The following is a 15,598-nucleotide window of genomic DNA, read 5'->3' on the forward strand; positions in this document are numbered from 1 at the left end:
AAATGATTTCTGCTTTTCACTGTTGTACGGACAGCGGTTGAAACGCAGTCACTGATTGGCCCCGATCATTTCCTGATTGCGGGCTCAATCCCGTAAAGCGTTACACAGTATCTCTAAAGTCATGTCATCAACATGGATCTGTCCCATTTCCCATATTCCCTCCTGATTGGCTACCGTTGCCTTCTAAAGTTTGTGTATGCTACGTGATGGTCGCTTATCTCCCAATTAGGGAGTCTTACTGGTTTGTATTACTTTTACTCTGTGATAGAGTTCGCAAATTCTTCCCGAACCCGACTCTACCCGATCCAACCCGAGGTTTTCGGACCGGGTAGGGCCTAAAATGTATGCTAATTAGTCGGGCCGGGTCGGGCCGGTCCTCGGGCCGGCTCAGTTAGGGCCCTGTAGGGCCGGGCCTTCATTTTCAGGCCTGTTTAGAAACTCTAAAAAAACCCTTTTTTTTTTTTTTTTTTATGTAACCTTTATTTAACCAGATAAAAACACATTGAGACATGATCTCTTTTTCGAGTGTGACCTGGCCAAGAGGCAGAAATAAAAAAATTACACAATCCTTGCTTACATACAAGACATCACAACAAAAAATAGAACATCCATGATACACAAAACAGATACCTAAGAACTCCAAAAATACAAAATGTACACTAAATACTAAACTAGTTTACAATTCACAGGTAGCAGTACACGCACAGTATGCCAAATGAATGTACCCAATGGAAGAGATCACAGAGCAAATTACTTACAGGTCTGAACAAGTGCAAGCATTTGTAGATCTGTCTAGAGTGATTCTCTTAAAACTTCTCAAAGGAATAAACACAGCCAATTTGAGTCTGGACTGAAGGTCATTCCACATGCAGGGGCCAAAAAAGGAGAGGCTTTTTTTTGCCTCCCTCAGATGAAAATGCAGGTACTACACAGCGTAACCAGGCATTTGATCTGAGATTTAGCCCATTCTTGACCAGTACAAATTTGGAGGAAATGTAAAAAGGAAGCTCACCAAGTAAGGCTTTGTATACAAAATTCAACCAATGTTGTAACCTGCGAGATGTCAATGAAGACCAATCAACTGCAGCATACAACATGCAGTGATGAGTCCTGAAAGGCGAATTTGTTATGAATCTCAGAGCTGCATGATAAAGGGGATCCAATTTGGCCAAAGTGGAGGCACAAGCAAACCTATAAATGGTGTCCCCATAATCCAGCTGGGACAAGAACAAGCCATTTACCAATCGTTTGCGAGAGGAGCGAGCAAAACAGGCCTTCAGCCTGTAGAAAAAACCTAAAGTGAATTTAAGCTTCTTTCCTAGAGCATCAATATGAAATTTAAAGTTGAGATGTTTATCCAGCCAGAAACCTAGATATTTATAACGCTCCACCCATTCAATGGGGGTACCATCTAGAGTGGAGATATGTACTGTTATTGGATACGCTCTTGGAGTGAACAGCATAGCCTTTGTTTTGTTACCATTTAACAACAATTTGTTTCTTCTCAACTCATGCTGCAATGAGATGAAATCAGAAGACAAATCATTTACAGCCAGCTCAAGCGTAGGCGCACAGGTGTACAGAGCCGTGTCGTCCGCATACATATGGTACATATGTGACTCAACGTGACTGAGGGGCAGTCATTTCAGAAGGCAGGGTTTTTCACTACTGCTAATATGACTTTTTTTTTTTTTTTTCCCTAAAATGAAAAAAGCCACAAATGCATCTCAAAATATCTAGGCTACATTTCACTTAAACGCCAGAGCTTAACTCTGCATGTAAATAAGACTTTTTTTTTTAATTAATGTGAGAGATCGTCAGGTCATTTGCAGGTTAGACATTTATTTAGAACTTGAATATCTCAAAAGTAGTATTTCAGCATGGCATCGTTCTATAAGCCATATCTTCAAAACTGTTGGGTCAATCTCCACAACCAATATATCATTTTGTAGCTATGATCAGGGCTGTGCCGGACAAATGCGGGGCCCTGTGCGAAGTCCTGTGCGAGTCAGATGAGTTAGATGAGGGGATTCCTCATAACTTTGTAGAACATTACCCTGGCCTTACCTCGCGCAGATATGATGCTCTCTCTCTCTCTCTCTCTCTCTCTCTCTCTCTCTCTCTCTCTCTCAACTCTCTCATAAGTAACGGAAGGGAAGGGAACGCTGAATCGAGTTGATCCCGTACGTGTCTCAAGACTAGATACATTAAATCCCATAGCCCGAAGGGACAGTCAGCCGTTTCACTGGTTGTTGCCATGGTTGTTGCTGGTTGTCAGGGAGATATCACAGCCAATCGGTTGACAGGGTCTGTCTCCGTCCTGCAGATTGCGGTGTTTGTGTGAAGATTTAATATGAAAACAAAACTAAATCAATTAACCAAGCCTAGCGCGGGGCCCTTGCAGGTGCGGGGCCCTGAGCGACCGCACCGTTCGCTCTACCTTTGGCTCGGCCCTGGCTATGATCCCCAGCTTTCAAATGAAATGAAAATGAAAATGAGGAAAAAATGCAATGACTAGCCGTCAGCTGCGCTGGGACACATATGGTACCTGAATCAAAATATTGATTTTAATTTGCAATGATCTACTCTACTGTATCGTTTGCAAAAGCAAAATATTGGTATCGAATCGTTTTGCAATGTAAATAATTGATTGTATGGAAACTAGGTATTTGAGCCTTGTATTTGGCAATTTTAACTCTCCCCACGCTTTGAACGATAACGCTCGCCCCATTTTTTACAGAACCTCGATGCCAATACGGCGCTCGTTCGGTTCGTTCGTCTGATGACTGTAAGCTGATGAGGGGTCGCGCGGCCGTTTACTGTAAACACATTTTCCGCTGTGATGGTGTAAAAAATCCATTATGCGTTAGATCAACGGAGAACAATTCACTTCCTTGTTGATTTCCTCTGGCCCGGAGGCTCTGTAGCCAGTGACTGCTCTGAATGTACGGCAACACATAGCAGGACAATTCACATTCATTCTCACATGAGGCCGCCCTCTGCTGCCTGGCAGACCAAAGTGCACTATTGCACAACCAAAAAAAAATAAAATAAATAAATAAATGTCTGTCTGTCTATCTACTATAACGTCGCAAAGGTAAGCCGCTTTTTGATGGCGCCAGACCCAATAAATAAATAAATAATCTGGCAGTAGGAGAGTTAAGAGGGAAAATGAAAATGAAGGGTCTAATTACCTTTCCGTTCAATATAGCTACTCTTGGTCTATTGGTAAATGTGTGTAATCTCTGTGTTCATGTCAAGGTGGGTTTGTCCATATGTGTTGAAATATAATGTCCATGTATTTGCTACTTAATCACAGCGTTTACTTCCATAATAATAGATTTTTACATGTTTTACACAGATTTAATTTATTTGCTAAATAGTTACTATATCAATCTTAAATCATTGACTCGAATCGAATCGTATCGTATCGCCATGAATGAACCAATATCGTCCATGTATCGTATCGTTAACTATGTATCGTGATGCGCATCGTATCGTTGTTAAAATGTATCGTTACACCCCTACTCATTACCTATCTGTGTGTGGAAGCCAGTCTCTCACCCCCCCATTTTGTGTAAAAACAGTGGCGACAGCAGTTAACCACCCACTGTGTGCGCGCTGGCAGAGAGATGTGTACAGTCAACTAAAAAGACAAAGTGAAGTCATTTATTGCCATGACTCATGAAGCTCAACTGGGAATATTTAGTTTGCAGTGTTGATGCATCCTTGACCATTACTGAGTTTACGGATTCGCCGCATGTTGCAAGAGCCTGCAAATGTAGCATTTTAACATCAAAGCAGTCCATTATTATATTATATTTATTACAGCCATTGGAAACCTTCCAACTTTCCACCCCTTGTGACGCCCCTGGTGCTCAAATCTTTTTGATGTAAGGCTACCGTATGTCTCGAAATCGAACTATTCATTAACTATAAAGTTGGCACAGACAGGGCATTAATTTGGACAAAATGACACATTTCTGCATATTTGTGCTGTAAGATAAACGTTTCGTCATCTGTCTGCTTTCATTCCAGCCATGCGCCATGCTTTTATCATTATTATTAATATTTTTTTTTTAATCTGGTTTTGGTTAACATCACATTCCTTCTTTCTTTATGATTGAAAACTCTTGTGTGGATTTATTTATTGTCCTTTTTGTCTTTGCATGTTTGTACTTAACTCGGTTGGTTTTCTTCCTTTCCTTCTTCTCGTCTTTCCTCATTGTTTCTTTCGTCATTGGGCCTGATGTCACCTTCATCTTCTCCTCACTGCATGTGTGTGTTGGTGACACGCGTGTCACAGGGAAACCTGCTGCACTCACCTGCCAAGACAGTAGGTAACATTTTGTAACTGAGTCCAGTGCTTTGGGACACGTGGGGGCTGTTCAGCTTTTTACAGATTACGAAAGTACAGAATGTGGTAACAGGAAAACTCGACTTAAAACAAACTCGACACAGCCTCGCGTTTCCCAACGGGTCTGTGGCCTTAAGCTAGATGTAGAATAGATCAAATCTTTGCTTCTGGGGGTCCCTGGAACAAAATATTTTGCAAAATACATATCTCTCTGGGGTCCTTGACATGACAAAGTTTGAGAAACACTGATACAGTAGCAACATATGTTTTTTTTTTTTTTTTTTTTTCAGAAAACTGTTAGGATTTAGAAGACATTTATAATGTGCATATCAGTGCTTAACACACATGGTGCCAACCCCGAGTTTCCCGAGTTTGTATTGGTACTAGTGCTGTGCCAACCCCGAGTTTCCCGAGTTTGGGCCGTTTTTGAAAAAAAAATAATAATAATAATTTTTTGGACCTCCAGAAATGTATTAGGCATGATCGCGATCGCGAAATTGCATGTTTAACCCCCATACCAACCCATTCTTTCAAACATGGCAGCCATGTTTGTTTACATCTGAAGAAAACATAATGGCTGATAAATCATGAATGCCTGAACGGATTTCCAAGCGGATTTTTTTGTTTGAAAGCTGTGAACAGCATCTACACACGTGGTGCATCATCTAGGCATGGGCGTGCACTTTTTACACACTTGCACAATTACATGGAAGTCTATGGTAACCATGGCAACGCGAGACATTGAAGAGAAAAAATCATTGCAACATAAGTGTTAAGAACGCCCAAAATGTGTTTTTGGCCGTGGACCCCCATCTCAAAATATTTTGTTCCACGGATGGACCCCCATTGCAAAATATTTTGTTCCAGGGACCCCCAGAAGAATTTGGGTCTATTCTGCATCTAGCTTAAGGCCACAGACTCGTTGGGAAACACGCGGTCGCGCAAATGAGGTTGAGTTTGTTTTGGGTCGAGTTTTCCTGTAGGCCTATTCCAGAGTGTAAGCGTTCAAGTGATTTGTCATTTGTTGAAATCAGAAAATATTTGAATAGGATATAGCCTACTCATTCGCAGCTCATTTTCACAAAATACTACCATGTCCACGAAACAGATTAACTAATACAATGACCATGATAACTACCTGAGGTGCTGGTAAGTATGAACTGTAAATAGGACACCTGATGGACCTCAGTTGATTCTTATACATCACCATATCATATTGTTGCTGTCCGGGGGAAACCAGCTAACTACATTTTTCAGGTTTTAGATTTTGTATTATTATATATAAATCAGTCCTACTGAAAACGCCCTTTACCTCTGTGTGTTGGTTAAAAAAAGATATTGAACCGATGAAAAGTATTAAAAAGAGCATCGGCCAAAACCTCCACTTGAGCTGGGTGTTTTATTTTTATTTTCATTATTATTATTTTTTCCTGAAAATTAACATTTTGGTGCTTCTGCCCGACAGATACTGTATGTATGAAGATACAATCATAATATATCCTCGTGTCATACTGTATTCTGCAGGCACGTGCACACATAGACATCAAAGGGGTCTTGAGCCCCTGTCCTTTTTCTGTTTTCTGCCCTCTCCAGACCATGAATGCAGTTTTTACTATGGTGAAAGAAATGCAAACGCCCTCTTTCCTTGTCATACCTGAAGGCCTTGTCCAAACTCTCCTGAACTTGAATGCAGCGCATCTTATGTTGAAAGAATTGCCCTCTCTGTGTAGAAATTCATGCCGTTACGCCACATCTCCAGTATTCACTTGAATATGCTTAGTTCAGTGTGGTATCAAGCAGTGTTGATTTTGTCGACTAAAACTATGATGAAAAAAGTGTAAAATCAGTCATTACGATGCCATCAAGGCCTGCCAAAATACATTTTAGTTGACTAAATCAACTGTAGATTTAGTCACCTAAAATCTTATGATATTTAGTCGACTAAAATTTGACTAAAACTAAAACTTTTCAGGTAACTAAATTATGACTAAAACTAAATGACATTTAGTCACAACACTGGTATCAAGCACCAAAACTAGCTGATACCGAAAATAGCTTGGAGGTCTGCTATTTTCCATATTTTCACCCAAAGGCTCTTTTAGAAATGTCAGCTCTTGCCTCTCTAACATTCTCTGCACGTCCCTGGTATTCTGTACCGTCTCCTCTCCTCTCTTCCTGTAGGTGCGGCGGGGGGCCAGAGGGGGTTCCTGGGTTGTATCCGCGCTCTGAGGATGAACGGCGTGACCCTGGACCTGGAGGAGAGGGCAAAGGTGACGCCGGGGGTCAAGCCTGGCTGTCAGGGTCACTGCACCAGCTATGGGATGTACTGTCAGAACGGAGGGAAGTGTGTGGAGAAGTACAACGGCTACTCCTGTGACTGCACCTCCACGGCCTACGACGGAGCCTTCTGCACCCGAGGTGACACCTGTCACACAAATTAATTGCCCAATATCACTTGGTCGGATTGATTAGAAATGCATACTGCGTCACAGATGCCACAGTTCCACACAATCATACAAGTTAACACCATACAATATGTTAAAGAGGTGGTGCCATAGTTTTGTACTTTTTCTGTTTCTTATTTGTCTATGGACACTAACTGCATAAGTCTTATTGCTTAAAACAGTGGTCCCCTTAGTTGAGACTAAGAGATGAAGCAGGGACCCCCACAATATTTTCATAGATTCCATATTGCTTAATTGTTTGACAGCACAATCATCAGTGTATTTTGGATTCATGTCAATTTGTGTTTTCAGATATTTGACCATTTGAACCGTCAATACTTAACAAACGTTCACTTTCACGCTGTACTTAGTCTGCTCTTTTCCCCGTCTACAAAAAACCTCTTTGCCGAAAATAGCCAATCTACAAGCTCACAACGTCTCGCAGCACTGTTGAAGACCCTTGACATAAAACATTTACAATATTTTTTTTTCTATGACAGATTAAGTCGGGTGTAAAACTGGGTAGTGCAAGAACTTAAAAATATGCCCTTGAAGTAACATAAGTCACTCTCATAAACAAATTCTAGTCTCACATTAGTGTTTTATAGATTCATATTATTGACAGTATGAAGTAATGTGAAGGTACAGTACGCACTGTACCTGATGTCTTCTGCATGGCTTGTGAGTAGGGGTGTAACGATACATTTTAACAATTTTGCTGCCATTTTAAACATAGCTGTAGTAAGCAGCTGCCAAATTGTCCTTACCTTTTAACGTGGGCTCGCGCACGCATCATGCACAATCTGTGCGCGACTCATCTAGTAGACTGTAGACTCGGTGACAAGCTTTCGAATAAAAAAACCCCCATTGAAATAGACATATCCGTTGCCACGCTGTATCCCTGCTTATCCGCCAGTGTTTACATGAAAAAACATTGAAAAAAGCCAACTGTGCGCTATGGTAACAAGTGGACACGTTCGCGCACAAAACGCACGATATGTGCGGGGATCATAATCCAGGCGTGTAGAGACTGGATCAAAGTTTCCAAACGCAAAAATCCGATTGAAAAACGAGTGTTCCATCGCCGAGTAGCTTTCTCTTCTGTTACACTGTAAACCAACGGAGGCGGGACTATGGCCCAGGCTCAGACCGGATACGGAAAGCTAGATCCGGTCCAGACCGGAAATGACCGGATACAGTTAGGGGGGCGGGCCTAAAGAGCCAGAATCAGCGAAAATCTGCGATAATACTTTTAATCCTTTCATAATGATTAAAGCTAATTAAACTTCCGGGTTCGACGGGCATGGCACCGCGGTACAGCGGGAAATCTACGGTTTCTACGGGGATCGCCCAGAATGAGTTAACAACGATACGATAAGCATCACGATACATGGTTAACGAAACGATACATGGACGATATTGGTTCATTCATGGCGATACGATACGATTCAATTCAATGATTTAAAATCGATATAGTAACTATTTAGCAAAGATATTAAATCTGTGTAAAATGTGTAAAAAGTCTATTATTATGGAAGTAAACGCTGTGATTATCGAGCAAATACATGGACATTGTATTTGAACACATATGGAAAAACCCGCACCTTGACAAGAACACAGAGATTACATTTATCGATAGGCCAAGAGTAGCGATATGGAATGGAAAGATATAATTAGAAACCTCTTTTTAATTTTCCCTCTTAAAATTACCAAATAGCGTTACAAAACGACTCGATACCGATTACCGCATTTCAAAATGATACGATACGATACAAAAGCCAAAACGGTACGATATTTTGCTTTTGCAAACGATATAGTAGATCTTTGCACATTAAGATCGATTTTTCGATTCAGTTACTATATCGTTACACCCCTACTTGTAAGTCAAATCTTGCATATCTGGGGGTGTTTGATTGTGATTCTTTTGATTTGTATATCTTGCCTGGATGCTTTCAATGGGTTTCTGTTTTTTACACCAACCAAAACTACCCTTTGGCTCCAAATGTACCCGTTTTGGAGTGTGTAATTTAGGGTGACATTCAGCGGTGGCAGAACACATGATTGTTATGTAAAGTTCTCTTTTATACATCACGTCAACAATCCATAGCCAAATGGCATCTGGATTACATTATTTCCTGTATGAGTGAAGGTTTATTGGATGGTTTTCTCTTGCTGCTCCCTGAGTGTCCCTGCATCTTCACTGAGTAGCTTTCTTAAAACCCATTTAGGCCTAGAATTATTGAATGCTTTAACCAGTGAAAAATAGCAGATATACAAGCTCACAGCGCGGCGCGAGCTTGTAGATCTGCTATTTTTGGAAAAAGTCGTGAAAATGTGTGCAAACCTTTGAATATATGTGTTTTCAAAGCGAACGTTTGTAACTCAAATTTTGCTTCTGGGTGGTCCCTGGAACTAAATATTTTGAGATGGAGGTCCGTGGCCAAATATATATCATTTTGGGAGTCCTTCACAACATGAAAAGGTTTGAGAACCACTGGCATAGTAGTCTCTCAAGAACAGGCTAACTGAGCTCCAGTTGAAGTGAAAAGGATCTTTTCTTTGACGATGGCTGGCCAGATTGCTGACACAGAAACATAGGTTTTTCGAATCTTAGAAGGATTCAAAAGACACTCTTATAGAAAGCTCACAGCTGCGAGCTTGTAGATCTGCTATTTTTGAAATAGTGTACCCGTTCTGAATGGGTTAAATCGTTGAGGCTTTATGATAAAAGACATCGACGAGGGAGGGATATTATGCTTACCCGCCAATTCTCCCCGTCTGGAAAACATTCTCTGAATACTAAGTACGTGCTGATATGAGAGAGAGAGAGAGAGAGAGAGAGGAGGGGGCATATCACTGATGTCAAGAGGTAGTGAGGAGGAGCGCTTGATTTTGTGAAAGGTTTGATTGATTGAAGGCTTTATTAGAAGTTTGCATAGGAAAATGTACAGATTCATGACGGTACAGTTCACTGGTACAAGGTCTACCAGGTGGAGATGAGAGAGAGCAAGGGACCCAGTAGCGACAGTTGCGAAAATTGGAAGAAAACAAAAAACAACCCTGGTCCCAGTGTTGTTTTTGACAGCAAATTTTGATTTAGTTTTAGTCATAGTCTTTTGAATAAAATGTATTTTAGTTTTAGTCATATTTTCGCCACCTGAAAAGTTCTAGTTTTAGTCGACTAAATATCATAAGATTTTAGGCGACTAAATCTACAGTTGATTTAGTCAACTAAAATGTGTTTTGGCAGGCCTTAATTGCCAAAATACGCGGCATTGTAATTGTGATTTTACACTTGGTTGCGTGCTGAAAATAGCTGATCTACAAGCTCACAACGCATCGCAGCGCGACGCGTTTTGAGCTTGTAGATCTGCTATTTTCAGCATGCAACACCTGAGAGCAACCAAACATAAAATGACTCTCTTCTCCACTAGTCCCTACCTAACGTTTTAGTCTAGTTTTTATTTTGTTGACGAAATTGTCAATATATTAGTCTCAGTTTTAGTCAGCACAGCTTACTTTTTATTTGGTTTTTATTTAGTTTTTGTCAGTGAAGAAAACGCAGTCGACAACATTTTTCGTCATAGTATTAGTCGACAAAATCAACACTGCCTGGTCCTAAAATAAATACAAAACGGGCGGCAGTGTGCAAACGTGATTGACATAACATTGAGGTAGATTTTTTTATTCACGTGCTCCAATATTTGGACGAAAAAACGCAGCCATGTGCAAAGACCTCAACACCATAATAACGCAGCTAGAATATAATCATGTTTTGTGTGTGTGTGTGTTTGTCTGTGTGTGTGTGTGTGTGTGTGTGTGTGTGTGTGTGCGCGCGTGTGTGTGCGTGTGTGTGCGTGTGTGTGTGTGTGTGTGTGTGTGTGTGTGTGTGTGTGTGTGTGTGTGTTTATATATGCGTGCGTGTGTGCACGTTTGTACGTGTTGGGCGGTGGGGGGGGGGGGGGGGGGCTTCAAGTAGAGTTGGCAATGAGCCAGCTCTTTAGGGATGACTTAAAGCTAGCCATGGAGGTAGTAGACTAGGACAACTTTTTTTTTTTTTTTTTACAAGGGTTCATAGTTTAGATTGTAATTATAGAAAAGAAAAGATGAGTGTTAAAATATTTTCATTTACTGGTTTCTATCGTTTTAGTGATTTTAATGACTTTGATTTCCGTGGTTGGGGGTTGTTAAATATAAGTTGCTAAATATGTCTTTTTAGAAACGATAAGCTCATTCCCAAGATGCATCACAAATGAATCTTTCATGGGCAGATGAGACTTATGGGGGCTATTAGTATTACTGTCAATAGTAATAAAGACATTGCATGCTTATTGTGTCTTAAAATACATATAGCCACTTGCTCACATGCCCCCACCCACTGTACTGAAATCAAAGTCATTAACACATCTGCTGCTGTTGACAGTCCTCACCGTCATTTAAAGGGTTAATATCATGGTGCTGTTGACGACGCTCACCATCATTGTTACTGTAAATACATTAAAAGTATTATTACTTACTGTACGTCGCTCCGGTCCCGCCCGCATCGGTAATGTCCGCAATTTGTTTACAACGCACGTTGGGCGTGCATGCGAAGTGAAGCTCCTCCATAACAAATCCATTGAGAGACCCATAAAGAGACTTCATTTACTCAAAAAAATACATTTTGATCCCAAGGCTGGCATGTTTACAGTACAAACTGCACTCGGCTGGGCACGGCCATGACACTTTTCTGGGCCCACACTGTCATGTGACTAGACGACGTAAATGTTGAATTCAAGTGATAATCCATCTGCGCAAAAACAACCCCGCCCGGCCCTTCAAAATAATAGCGGAAGCCTACGGAGGAAGCGGCGCGGCACCAAGGCGCACCAAGCATCCCTTCAAAGTAAGAGACAGCAGAAGTGTTAAAATGGCTAAAATGATAGAAAGCAGTAAATGAAATCATTTTAACACTCATATTTCCTTTTCTCTAATTTACTATCTAAAATATGTACGGAGCCCCCTAGTGGCCACTGGAGGGAAAAAATATACATAATGCTAATTCGTGGCCACAAATTACTATTTCGTGGCCACCAATTACTATTTCCTGGGCATGAATTAGTATTTTGTGGCCACCAATTACTATTTTGTGGCCACCAATTAGTATTTCGTGGCCACCAATTACTATTTCATGGCCACCAATTACTACTTCGTGGCCACCAATTATTATACTATTTTGTGGCCACCAATTAGTATTTCGTGGCCACCAATTACTATTTCATGGTCACCAATTACTATTACGTGGGCACGAATTAGTATTTTGTGGCAAACAATTACTATTTCGTGGCCATGAATTAGCATTATATATGTTTTTTCCCTCCAGTGGCCACTGGGGGGCTCCGTACCCTAAAAAAAAAAAAAAAAAAGTTGTCCTTGAATATCTTGTTTTGTTTTTGTAGATGCAACTCTTCCTCATCACTCCTCCCTCCCTCCCTTCTTTTTCTACTCTCCTCTCCTTTGTGATTTAAACTTCCTAACCTCAGCCTCCTCTTCAGCATAATTGCAGTTCATTTCCTTTGCATTCATATTTGCACTGTGCTCGCTAGAAACGCTACTATTGTTATGCTATGATTTATTCATCCTTGGCATCACACAGCGAGAATGCCAAAAGTCCCATGTGCAACCATTATGCACACAGTTTGCATACATGAATGCATGAAAATACACACGCACACACACACACATACACACACACACACACACACACACACACACACACACACACACACACACACACACACACACACACAGTGAGCTTACATACTGTAGATCATAGTATGTCAAACTCCAGGCCCGGGGGCCAAATCAGGCCCGTGAATGAATTATCTTTGGCCCGCCGGGTGATATTTAATTACTATTAGAACTGGCCCTCTGATATATTGCACGCACCACCATAATAATACAAGTCCCACAATGCACTGCGAGTGCATTGGCGAGTATCCACAACATTCCAACATCCCATCGTGCATTGCGCTGAAGGCGAGCGGCATTTCCGGCGTCGCAGCCGAGTGTGATCTACAAGCTCACAACGGTTGCATCTGCGACGCGACGTGAGCTTGTATGTCTGCTAGTGTCCCGCAGATAATGCTACAGTAAAGTCTTGGGGAAACAGGTGGATAGGGCATCGCATCGCAGTGAGGTCCCGGAAGTAAACTGCCCATTCATTTACCCCATGGAGGATTTCATTATCAGCCATTAAATCGTAACAATTCAATGAACACTTACCAGTAGGCTTGTGGTTGTAAAATGGTTCTATATGCTCCTGTAGAACCCCTGCACAAGCGTAATTTGACAGGGTTTTTGGGTTTTAAAAACCCAAGGGCCCCCCCTAGTGGCGAAAATAAAAATTGTTTTTAATAGGCCTAAATAAAGATATACGCCCAATGCGCCCATATCTACATAAATTCATACTAGGATATTATATGTATTTAGTAATTTCCAATATATTAGGGCTAATCATTGTAGTTTGCGCTTAAATCGCGCAAAGACAACAGACCCGGGCCCCTTTGATCAGGGCCCCCTTGATCCGAAAACCCATGGGGAATAAGGTCTAATTTCGCCACTGAACCCCCGAGTATGTATGTAACTGCGATGCCCTATCGAGGGCCTGTGAGCGCAAGTCAGTGTCTTCACTTTTCATCAGCAGCAGAAGCCATTTATATGTTACTTTATTCATTTAATGATACATTTTATTGCAACAATATAGGCAGTAGGCTGTGTTAGGTCCAGGTTCAATATGTGTATTCATTCAATACGTTTTAAATTGAACCAGTCCGGCCCTCGGCTAGAAAGTAGTCGGGGGCCTAAGGGAGATGACATGGTAATCTCGCGCTAATTAGTCTAAAAGCGCAAAATGTTGCACAGATGTAGCCCAGGGTATGCTCTAATGATTTAGTTAGGGCGCCCAAGTCGGCAACCTTCGGGGTCGCCACAGCGGCCAAATCAAATTGGGCTCCCATCGACTTTCTATACAGGAGGAAAATACCCAGAAAAACACTTTTTTTCTGGGTATTTAAGTTGGATGTGAGGGGTCTAACTAGGGGTTTGTCATGATGCTGAATCCATTGCAAGCATTTGTTTTGCACAAAAAACATTCCTTGGGCTACAAATGTTCCTAGAAAACGATGGTTTAGTGATGAAAAGTGATGAGTCATCACTTTTCAGAGTTTCTTGGGTGTTTTCTGGAGCTGTGGCGACCCCGAAGGTCGCCGACTCGGGCGCCCTAGCTAAATTATTAGAGCATGCCCTGGGCTACATCTGTGCAAAATTTGGCGCTTTTAGACTGATTAGCACGAGAAAAAAAAAACCCTAAGGCCTCCGACTAACATGAATGCTCACCCATACATGCATCATTTTCTGAGGCCATTTCAGCATCATGACAAACCCCTAGTTAGACCCCTCAGATCCTACTTAAATACCCAGAAAAAAGATGTTTTTCTGGGTATTTTCCTCCTATATAGAAAGTCAATGGGAGCCCAACTTGATTTGGCCGCTGTGGCGACCCCGAAGGTCGCCGACTCGGGCGCCCTAGCTAAATCATTAGAGCATGCCCTGAGCTACATCTGTGCAAAATTTCGCGCTTTTAGACTGATTAGCACAAGATATCCTTAAGGCCCCCGACTACACTGTGTATTTGAGTTTGACACCCCTGCTTTGTAGATACTCAATCGGCTATAAGAGAGCAGAGGGATGAAGGCCTCTAGGGATGTCCGATATTTACTTTTTTACCGATAACCGATAATATCCAACTCTTAATTTCCAATACCGATATTAACCGATATATGCTAATATAATACAGCTATCTAGCAGTGATTCTCAACCATTTGAATTTCAAGGACTCCCAGTTTGAAATGCATTAGGCTACTCACCCCCATTTAATGGCATTTATATATCGATGGGACCCCAATTTATATTATAAAATCATATTAAGAGTGTACAAATGGTAAAATGGAATGGATCCATTGGTTCCATGTGTACACTCTAGAGTTACAGACCCATAAGGGTCCATTTGGTTCCATTTGTACACTCTAGAGACCCATATCGGTCCATTTGGTTCCTAACAAACATTTAGCTTGGGACTCCCTGGAACTCCCTCAAGGATCCCTGAGAGTCCCCAAACCCCACTTTGAGAACCACTGTAACACTGTAACACCATACAGTAAGAAAAAAAGAAAGAAATCATTAAAAAAAAAACGATAATATCGGACATCCCAACTCATTAGCTTTAATCTAACTTATTGTAAAGGTGAGCTGTATTCCTTATGACCTGCAGGCTGTCTGTATCCACACAAACTGGGTTCATCATACAACATACTGTCGCCTGTGTCATGGTGTCTTTTGTGCTGCGGATGGTGAATGCCATCTATAAACCCCATTTAATTGACCTGCCTTTCGCAGTGTGTCCATTGTTGGCGCGACCGCTGCCGTTCACGGCCGGCGCACATGTCTCCTTTTCACCCACGAGTAGGGATGGGACGATAAGCGATATTATCGTTTATTGTGATAAAAAAACACTCAAAAAACACACAAAAAAACACTCACGATAATCGTACAAGCTCATCGTACAAGCTCTTCGTACAAGATGTACTTGTAGATCGGCAATTTTTTTGGCAAATGTTCTGCCCCAGGATAATGGATTTTGATCATCGCGATAATATCATAAAACGCGATTTCTTTTGCCACAATAATCGTGATATGAAATTTTCCCTAGGGTTGATACCCTCACAAAAACATGCAGTAATCCTGGTCTCAATAATGC

The 15,598-nt window shown here is 41.4% G+C and overlaps 1 protein-coding gene across 1 annotated transcript in view; it reads left to right on the top strand.

Annotated features, from left to right (window-relative positions):
• The window catches only part of LOC308306664 (contactin-associated protein-like 2), a gene marked incomplete at both ends in the record, with an annotated part of 459,572 nt that overhangs the window by 426,226 nt on the left and 17,748 nt on the right, over positions 1-15,598 (top strand). Inside the window, 2 exon segments of the mRNA XM_080751705.1 lie at positions 4,307-4,336; positions 6,539-6,775. Coding sequence (XP_080607831.1) covers positions 4,307-4,336; positions 6,539-6,775 — 267 coding nt within the window.

This window comes from Nannobrachium achirus (assembly GCF_963921795.1).
Source record: "Nannobrachium achirus genome assembly, chromosome: 21".
NCBI classification, from domain to species: domain Eukaryota; kingdom Metazoa; phylum Chordata; class Actinopteri; order Myctophiformes; family Myctophidae; genus Nannobrachium; species Nannobrachium achirus.